The 10,783-nt window shown below is 34.3% G+C and overlaps 1 protein-coding gene across 1 annotated transcript in view; it reads right to left on the bottom strand.

The window, feature by feature from the left end:
- Positions 1-4,890: 4,890 nt before the first annotated feature.
- Positions 4,891-10,783, bottom strand: part of LOC107758176 (rho GTPase-activating protein 9-like) — a 34,392-nt gene continuing 28,499 nt past the window's right edge. Inside the window, exons 17-20 of the mRNA XM_016575850.1 lie at positions 10,254-10,307; positions 8,811-8,942; positions 8,625-8,730; positions 4,891-5,277 (exon numbers count right to left, since the gene is read on the bottom strand). Of these exons, the coding sequence (XP_016431336.1) occupies positions 5,085-5,277; positions 8,625-8,730; positions 8,811-8,942; positions 10,254-10,307 (485 nt within the window). The 3' untranslated portion in view covers positions 4,891-5,084. The remainder of the gene's footprint in view (positions 5,278-8,624; positions 8,731-8,810; positions 8,943-10,253; positions 10,308-10,783) is intronic.

Here is a 10,783-nt window from a genome sequence, read left to right as displayed (position 1 = left end):
ATAAAAATCTAATTATTGTAGCACATATATATATATATATATATATATATATCGAAAGAAAGCTTTATTTTTTTTAATACAAAATATAATTTACATTATACCAAGTATATGTGAACGTCATATTTCACACCAAAATAATAATAATAATAAAAAATAAATTATATTTTGCATAAAGAAAATATGCCCGTTTTTAGAACCATTAAGATTTTTCGCACTGGCATTAAATTGTCATTACTGTAAGGAAAAATAAATAAATAAAAATAAATTACAATTATATATTATTATTATTATATTGTTTTATTTTTTATTATTTTATTTTTTGGAGTGAAATATGACCTAGAAGTTTTCATGAATTTGATGCATTTTAAGAGCTCAGGTTATTAACACGAGACAACCATATGTAGTGAAATATTAAATATTTCAACATAATAGCTATTAATATTTGCACAAACTCTGATGCACCAAATCATGTTCATGATGCAATCCATTCATAAAGTGTCCTTTCCAGAAAGAAAGCCAGTCTAGCATGTGTCGCACTGAATACGAGCTTTACAATATTGCCAATTATGCAAACGTCTGCTCTTTAAACATGCAGGAGTTTAATGAACAGAATGCAAACGGTGCTTTAAATCTGCCTTCATTCATTTAGTGCTTGACTTTTCTACTATTAACTCTCTGTAAACGTGAACGTCGCACCAGAACGGTGCGCTATTTTCACCAGTGTTGTTTTTATATGAAATTTTTAAGCTTTAATACATAATCTTTGTAATAAAGTTGTACATATTTTGGAAAACACAGACGCGGGAGTTTTTATTGTGCTTCTCAAAGCATTATTTTAGAGTGTTGCATCTCTCACTTTAATCATTCTGCTCTAAAACGAAGTCGAATCTCTAGAAACACAATATTTGCAATGACTTTAAAATGCCGTTTCAGGGTTATTACGAAGCTTGGTCCCACAGATCATAAATCTAACGGCAGGAGCGCCATCAGTTTCTTTGAACTCTGCTGCTTTTCTTTCTAATGACATGAAATGAGTGGCGCTGAGGTAAGTGTGTGACTTTACCGTGGTGAGGCGGGGAAGCACGTTTACACGACTGACTCAAATCTGCACTGATTTCAGGCCTCCACCTAAACAGTGCGGTTCACGTCAGCGGATGCTGTTTCCCAGTTTTAATAAAATATGATGATCTCTGGGTTCAGAGATGTTGCTCGTCTGCGTCTCTGAGAACAAGACGTGAAGTTCCTACAGCATAAAACAATGCAAACGCCACTAAAGAAATGAAAAGTCACCCAGTAAACTTGGTTAAATAACAATAAATCATATATGAAACACTGCATGATTCGTTTATGATTTAGTTGCGTGTTAATAATGTGTATGAAGCGTTTTATGAACTGATCCTGATGCCCGTCGATTTAAAATAAATCCACAACGGAAGGTAAATGAATATTATAATGTTATCTTAATGATCCTAAAAATGTATTTTCTTTATGTAATATATATTTTCTTTTTTTTTTAGAACCTTAGTGAATTATTATTGTTGAAATAAAAGAACTAAAAAACAAAAAAAATGTCTGGATGCTTTGAGAAATTGTGGCAAAAATGTGTTTAACTGTCATTAAAATACTAATATAATGTTATCTTCATGATCTTAAAAAATTCACTTCATGCAATATATATATATATATATATATTATAATGTGTGTGAAGCGTCTTATGAACCGATCCTGATGCAATTTAAAATAAATCCACAACAGAAGGTAAATTAATATTATAATGTTATCTTAATGATCCTAAAAATTTATTTTCTTTATGCAAAATATATTTTTTCTATTTTTTAGAACCTAAAAGAATTATTACTGTCAATAAATAAATATATTTTTAAATCTATTACAATAATATCATAGTATCTTAATGATCCTAAAAATTTATATTGTTTCATGCAAAATTATCATTACTTATTATCAGCAATTAAAATATGTGGAATGTTTGGATGCTTTATTTAATTGTTATTAAAATAATACCATGTTATCTTAATGAAATTTAAATTAATTTTCTTTATGCAAAATATAATTTCTGTTTTTTTATAATCTAAGAGAACTATTACTGTCAACAACAAAAAAACAATTAAAAAACATAAAATGTCTGGGTGCTTTGAGAATTTATAGCAAAAATGTGTTGAAATGGGATTAAAATAATATCATACTGTTTTCCTAATTATCCTAAAAATTCATTTGTTTTTGCAAAATATTTATTTTTTTAGAACCTAAGAGAATTATTACCATCAATCAATCAATCAACCAATAAAAAACAAAACGTCTGGATGCTTTTGTCATTAAATAAATGTTATCTTGATCCTAAAAAAAATTATGCAAAATGTCTTTGTACTCCTCACCTGGTTGCCGCCACACACGCTTGACACCATCTGAACCAAATAAGTTTATCTTGGTCTCATCAGACCACAGGACATGGTTTCAGTAATCCATGTCCTTAGTCTGCTTGTCTTCAGCAAACTGTTTGCGGGCTTTCTTGTGCATCATCTTTAGAAGAGGCTTCCTTCTGGGACGACAGCCATGCAGACCAATTTGATGCAGTGTGCGGCGTATGGTCTGCGCACTGACAGGCTGCCCCCCCACCCCTTCAACCTCTGCAGCAATGCTGGCAGCACTCATACGTCTTGTAACACAGTTCGTAGTCACGGGAAGAAGGAGGCGGGAACCGGCGAACGTTAAAAGAAAACTTTGATAATAAAATAAACGCAAAATAGCGCAACAGCCCCTCGCGCACAAACAGAACCAGAACACAAAATTAAATTCAGGCCTGGTCTTCTCTCGTCCAACACTGTCGTCACTCCTTTTTTTATCCTCTGGATGCTTTTGTCATTAAATAAATGTTATCTTGATCCTAAAAAAAATTCTTTATGCAAAAAAAATATATATATTTTTTTTAAACATAAGAGCTTAAATGGTCATGTTTTTTATGAGATCCACACATAACTGTCACTTCAGAATAAATCCAAAGCAGAAGCTCTTTCCGAACAGTTTTTCTGTTTTTATTGTCATAATTCTGAAATACAGAATTTAAAGGGAGAAAATGCAAGTCACTCTGGCTATGGATGTGGTCTGATGAACTGATGTTTTATGACTACTCATCGTTATCATACTAGACAGATTATGAAAAGGAAACATTCACACAAAACTGAGAGCTCTCATATTAAAATATAATATTTCATGAGTGTAGGAGAGTGTTCAGAAACACAGAGAACGTGAGGAGAGTCAGACGATGAACCCAAATGAATCACGAAAGCCTGTTTCTCTCTAAAGGACTCGTTCACCTACAAATGAAAGGTGAACTCTCATTTTCTCTCCATTTCTTCTGAATGAACACAAAACCAGAAGTTTAGCCCGATATTCACAGCTCTATATACAACAACAGACAGCTCAGATATATGAAATCTGCAGCAAAGAACATTTCCAATGCATAAATTCTGTTTCTTCTTCCTTTTAGGAGTCACATTTGCTATCGTTTTATGGAAAATAACTGCATGAAAATGTTTGACAGAAGGTTTGGAGTGACATGAAGGTGAGCTTAAATCATTTAAGCGTCTTATTTTGAGTCAGTAAACAGGCCGTGAAGGTTCATAATTATGCGTGCCGTCAGAAATGATGAAGAATAATATAACATCAGTCCTTTCTGTTCTGCTTCTCCTCTGGAAACCTTCTTTGTGGCCGCTCGTGGAATTGAAATAATAAGAAAATAAAAATGAATAAATATATAAAATCAAACATTAAAATGTGTACGCGTTCCCGGTTCTTGTTCTTCTGCCCGGCTCTTTCAGTCGAGAGCCAAAGCCACAGTCCATATAAAATTACCAAACCACGTCATGGGGCGGGAGGGGATGCACATTTTTTAAACATATGTCACACTCACACTCACACTCACACTCTCACACACACACACACACTCACACACACACACACACACACGCACACATGCATCGGAACAATGGAAAGGGAATTGCATTGCATTTTGGAGAGAAATGCATCCAGTTTATTTGACAGTGTTTTGTCCTTTGTGTTCTTGTGCATTAAATCTGCAGGAGCTCTGAGTGGGGAATCATTTTAGATAAAAAAAAAAAGGTTAAAAGGTACTAGGGATGAAATCTGAAGACGAATCACACACACACACACACAAATAAGCTTGAGTGAATCTCACAAAAAACCCGTCACGAACATTTTCAGGTCACTCAAAAACATCAAATGAAAGAAGTTATATTTTTGCATAAAGATTATTATTAATTAAATTATAATTAATTATTCTTACTGTTTTATAATTTGACTATTATTTCTATTGTACAATAGCATAAAACCTTTTTTATTTTTACTGCAAAGAAAGTATGATGCTTTGAGATTTTATGGTCAAAATGTGCTTAATTGTGATTACAATAATATCAATCATAGTGTTAACTTAAAAACCTAAAAAAAAAGAATTTCTGCAAAATATAATTCATATTTTTTAGAACTTAAGAGAATGATTACTGTCAAACAATTAAAAACGTAAAATGTCTGGATGCTTTGAGACTTTATATCAAAATTATCTTAATGATCCTAAAAATATGTGAAATATAAATTCTATTTTTTAGAACTTATGTGAATTATTCCTGTCGAAGAAAAATTTATTTAAAAATGTAAATGTCTGGATGTTTCAAGAATTTATGAAAAAAATGTGTTTAATTGTGATTAAAATAATATCATACTGTTGTCTTAATAAGCCTAAGAATTCATTTTCTTCATGCAAAATATTATATAAATTTTTTAGAACTTAAAAACAGTCAAAAAAGATGTTTATACAATAAAATAATATTACTATGTTATCTTAATGATCCTAAAAATTAATTTTCTTTATGCAAAATATAATTTATTTTTATAACTATTATTATTTCTGACATCTGAGCTGAAATGTGACCCGGTCGTGTTCTCATAAACGCCTCTCATATATCTCCGGTGAGTTTGTGGAGTAATGATGCAGATCTGAGTCCATCTGTCTCCAGACTCGTCCTCGTGTCCCAGTGCAGTCTGGGATTGTTTCAGTAGGATCCCGTCTGCTCGGTTCTGAAGATCCGCTGGTATTCGCTCAGCAGCAGCTCCACGGCCTGGTTCTGATACACCATGTTAATGGCCATGTTTCCGCTCTCGTTCTCGGGGCGCATCAGCGTGGGGCCGAACACGATGCCGATGTTCTGCGTGGTCATGCGGTTGCTGTCGGAGCGCTCCATCACCCTGAACGGACACAGCGAAGGGTTAATGTCAGCGTTTCCACCAAACCGCTGATCCAGCAGCTGCTCAAAACTTCCACGTTAAAAAAGGAAAGTAAAAGAGAAGCGAAGAGTTACTTCCTCCAGAGATACCAAACCACAGAAGATCTTCATGTTCTCTAGCTTTGTTTAGTTCAACTTTGGCTTAGATGTTTCTCCTCAACAGATCTAGAAGACTATACTAACTCATAATCTACACAACCTACAAAAATATGTTCAAGGAATGTTTTAATAACGCTCCCTTTAAAACATGATTTTTTTTTTTTTTTTTACTTTCTCGGAACATTCAAAATCGAATGTTTTAAAAACATTCCATTTCGTAATTTTGCAAACATGGGAGCGTTACATTTGAATGCTCTCTGAACATTCTGAAACGTGTAACATTTAAAAGACGTTTTTTAAATGTTTCAGAAATAAATCATTCCATGATCAATGTATAAATCATGTTTTTGTGTGAACATTAGTAAATGAAAGACCAGGTACACTCTTAAAAATAAAGCTGCTTAAAAGGTTGTTCACAGCGATGCCATAGAAGAAGCATTCAGTCAAAGGTTCTTTAAAGAACCATCTTTTTCTGAGCTTTTTAGAATCTGAAGAACCTTCTTTCACCACAAAGAAGCTTTTGTGAAACAGAAAGGTTCTTCAGATGTTAAAGCTTCTTTATGGAACCATTCAGACAAAAAAGGTTCTTCTATGGCATCACCGTGAAGCACCTTTATTTTGAAGAGTGCAACTTTGAATGAATTTTTGTACGTTTGTTCATAACTTTGAGAGAACCCTGCCAGAACATTCTGGGTAGCTGTCTAATAACGTGAAGAAGTTCTGCTCCAATTTATATATGAAACATGTTTAGTGGGTGCATAGATGCAGTAATGAAACTAATTTTAAAGAAAGAAAGAAAGAAGAAAAAAAAAGAAGAGTCAAGGACCATTGAAAACGATTTTACTTCAAAATTCACATTGAAAGAGATGAACAAAACATCAGTGTACTCATAAAAATGTGACTGTGCACAAAGAATAAAAAAGAAAAAGCGCACATTTCATCACCTAAAAAAATATTATTATTACTTTTTTATTTTTAATTCATTTTTAATTAATTAATTAATTAATTTATTTATTTTTTGATGATGGAGTTGGTTTGTAAGACTTACAAATGCGGGTGTTAATTGTCAATTAATCAGTCATTGTATAGTTAATTAACTATCCAGCTGATTTAGCTGATCATCTGGCGTCTCCAATTAGTGTCTAGACTTGTATAGATGTTGTTGACTAATGTTCTTGTGTTTAGCACTGAAGAAGATGACTGAAACGTGTGCTTTTTGTTTTATTTTCTTCATGCAGAGTCACATTTTTGTAAGTACACTTTGTTTTGTAAAATGATTTTCAACGGTCCTTGAACTAAAATTTTTTTTTTTTTTTTAAGTAGTCTAATAAACCTTGCTTTGTTTATATTAAGAATGTTATCGGCGCTTTTGACGAATTGCTTTCGAATTACTTCAAGTCACTTTGAATAAAAGCATCTGCTAAATGCATAATGTATAAAATGAATGTGGAGCAGCTCGGAGAGAACAATGAGCACAAGTCTAAGATCTCAAACTCTAGATGTGTGAGAGAAATGGAGTAACATCTCTGCAAAAGACTCCATTTTTACTTCAAGAAACAACTGAGATGTTAAAGAGATCTCATGTGTGATCTTTCTTTGCTCTGTTTCTTCTGACCAACAGCCATTTGTGTCTAAAGTTGAAAAATGAAGACAAAAAGTATGTTGTGGTCGTGAATGGCGATGAGTGAAAAGAGGATTTTTGAACATTTGAAGCAAATGACTCACTGCTTTGACGCTCAAAACAAGCCACAGAGAACAACAACAAAAAGACGCAAGCATTATTTGTGGTTCTTCATGGTTCTTCATGTGCTGATGATGATTCTTGATGTTTTATTGGAGGTTCAATTCATTCAGCGTCTTGTTTTCTGGCTTCTTAAAGCGGCAGAACATCGATGCTTTCCTGATAATCCAGAAAATCTCAGACATCAAGTTATAAAACACCTTTCTTATTCCGAGCATAATTTCCTTGCATGTTGTATTTTCTGTCTGTATTATGGCATAGACTAAATCCAGGTTTATAGTGAACCGCTGATATTACTTTAATTGTTTTGTTGAAAATGAAAGACAGTATTCTGTGGTTGTGAAGAGCGATGACTGAGTTGAGGCTTTTTAAAAATTTGAATCAAATGAATCAGTTGCTTTGCAAATGATTCACTGTTTTGTCATGCTTAACTAAATACTGAGGACAACAAAAATATGACAAAAAGGCACAAAACAAGCATGCATCCTATCTATTTCTTGAGTGATCTCAGAGTGTTTGTAATGAAGACATGGCGCCCTCTAGTGTCTTAATCACAACACTTTCATCACAAACAGCTAAGTTTCACTGCCTTTCAGTCCAACCAACTATAACTACACAAAATATGAACCCAGAAGAGATCATTTTATTATCATATACTACAGAAAGACAGATAAATAAAGAGAGAAACCTGGTCTGGAGCTTCAAATCTCCTTATTCTGATCAGCTGAGATCAATCGTGTGTTCTCATTGGTGGAGGACAAGTGGGCGGAGACTAGAGCAATCCAATCAGAGCGTGATAAGGTGAGTGTCATTATGGATCAATCAAAGAGTAGAGCACTTAAAAGCAGGGAAGAGTTTGTTTGATTTGAGATTAAAAACAAGGGTTGAGATTTAGGAAGTATTTTGTGGCTGTGAATAGTGACTGAAAGGAGGCTTTTTGAACGTTTGAATCAACTGCTTTGCAAATGATTCACTTAATTTGTTTTGAAGCGCTGAACTGCACACTAAAAGCAGCAGAAATATGAAAAGGTTCTACAAAGTAAGTGTTTTTATTCAAGCGTGATCCATATGATTAAAATCACAAGAAAGTGGATGATGTTGATAGATAATGTGGTTCTCTACACCTGTGAGTCCTCGACCAAACTCCAAAAAAATGATTTTCTTAAGTATTTGTCTTGTTTTCCAGTACAAATATCTAAACACTCTTAAATCAAGATACATTTACTTGCAAAGGAAAATGATTTAAGATATAAAGTGAAATATTTTTCAAAACTAAGTGAGTTTTTCTCACACACACACACACACACACACACTGAAAACAAGACAAAAATTACTGAGAATTTGAGGAGAATTGAATTCATGTATCCATTAAAATTCACCTTTTTCAAACACATTAAGACTTCAAACATGAAAAGATTCTGACATGTATGTTAATTCACACGTGTGTGTGTGTGTGTGAGTGTTCGTACCGTCTGAGGTGTTGGATCATGTGTTGTAATGTGTGCTGGTTGTGTGGAGGCATGCTGAGGACCAGCAGCTTCAGTCTGTCCACCTTATCCAGGTAATCAGATAGCTCTACAGGACACAGAAGCATTGAGTCATTTCTAATGAATCATTTCTCATGCATCTCCTCTGGTTTTCTCGTCGTCACTCACTGACGGTCTCGACGACGTCGTGGAAGAATCCGTACGGCACGAGCGGCTCGGGCAGCTCTCTGAAGAACAGCTTGAGCGCTCCGGTGATGACGTGAATGTCCTCCCACTGCGGGTCGTCCAGATCCAGACGCTCTGCAGGAAAAACAGAGAACATGTGAGTCAGAAACGCTGTGCCACACACAGAGATGCTGCATGTTTTTAGGCATCAGGCTGCAGCACAAGATCTGCAGAAGTAGAAGATCAAAAGTCAAGAAAAGGTGAAGAAGCAAATCAACAGAGATCATTTGATTAAAGTTTCTCTCTTACACAACTCAATTCTGTAACCAATTTTAAAGATTCAATACAACTGTATCTGTGACATAATGCTGATTTGAAAAATTGTTTTGCACAGACTCTAGATGACTTAAAAATCAGACAAAAAATGAGAAAATTATTTTAAAAATCAGACAAAATCAGCTTTTAAGCAAAACAGCTAAAAATCTAGATATTTATATTATATTCTAGATATTAATTCAATAGATTTTTTTTTTTTTTTTGAAGAACCAGGATTCACATGGCCTTGGAAAACCGGGATATATAAGGAAAACTAACTTTACAATTGTGATTTCTAGACTTGGTAAAGTCACGTAAACTAATAAAATCTTAAAACAGCATTTTAATAATTAATAATATAAATTTTTTAGTTATGCCAAGCCAAGCTATGAAATATTTTACAGAGTAGAAATCAGTGTTATTTTAGTATCATTAATACACTATTCTAGTTTTATATTTTAAATTAGTTTTTATTTTTATATATTTTGTTGTAATTTGAATTTTAAAGTTTTAGTTTGTTGTGTTTTTGCCATTTTTATTGTTTTAAAAATGTCTGTATAGTTTTTTTTTTTTCAATTTTAGTACTACAATTTTTAAAATTTTAAATCTTAGTTAATGCTCATTTTAATTCAAGTAACAGTTGTTTTTCGCTCTGATTGTTTTGTTTAGTTAATGATAATAACCCCGAGAGGATGTTAGTAAAAATATTATATCCTTATGAATATAAAAAAAACGAATATCCTTTTTCTTAATCCTTATCCAGAAAATCAGGAATGACTCGAAGCCCTAAAGAACATTCAGGTCTGGAAACTTTTGGAATCTTGACATTTTTAATTTACAGAAAATAGGAGTACCAAAGATTAAAGTTTAAAAAAATTATCATTACAGCAGATGAACCAGCATGTCACAGACTTGTACTGAGCATTTAATGTTTGTTTATTAAAACGTTTTCTGTGACTCAAACCCATAACCCCTTGATCAAACCGGCCACAGATTTCCTGCACTAAACACTGAGCGAGAAGCGAAGAGCAGCAGGAGACTCTCAGTCAGAAAGCAGCAGCGAGACGTTTGGACGGTAAAGCGCTGTAAGATGAGTGTAAAAGAGCCTGCTCCAGTTTATAAGAGACAAACCTTGAACTAAATCCTCAGGGAACAGATAGCGTCCGTCCGTGGTCACGGCTCGCTCTGAAAGAACCGACAGGAGTTACACACGTGTGACCTCACACACACACACACACATAATACACCACCCTCTGAGGAAGCGAGAGAGATAGAAATACATATATCAGCCCTACCGCTCCACGTAAACAGTCAAACAGGCAGGCACACAAACGCACACACACACACGCGCACACACACACACACACAAATGCACACACTCACTCACACACACACACAAACACGCGCGCGCACACACACACACAAAAACGCACACTCACTCACACACACACAAACGCATACACACACACACGCACAAACGCACACAGTCACACACACGCACAAACGCACACAGTCACGCACACAGTCACACGCACACAAATGCACACAGACACACACACACACAAACGCACACAGTCACACACACACACACAGTCACACACACACGCGCACACACACACACACACAAATGCACACACTCACTCACACACACACACACACAA

Source organism: Sinocyclocheilus rhinocerous, unplaced genomic scaffold (genome assembly GCF_001515625.1).
Source record: "Sinocyclocheilus rhinocerous isolate Xijiao unplaced genomic scaffold, SAMN03320098_v1.1 scaffold203, whole genome shotgun sequence".
NCBI classification, from domain to species: Eukaryota; Metazoa; Chordata; class Actinopteri; order Cypriniformes; family Cyprinidae; genus Sinocyclocheilus; species Sinocyclocheilus rhinocerous.
The sequence above is the reverse complement of the archived record's forward strand: the minus strand, read 5'-3'. Positions and strand labels throughout refer to the sequence as shown.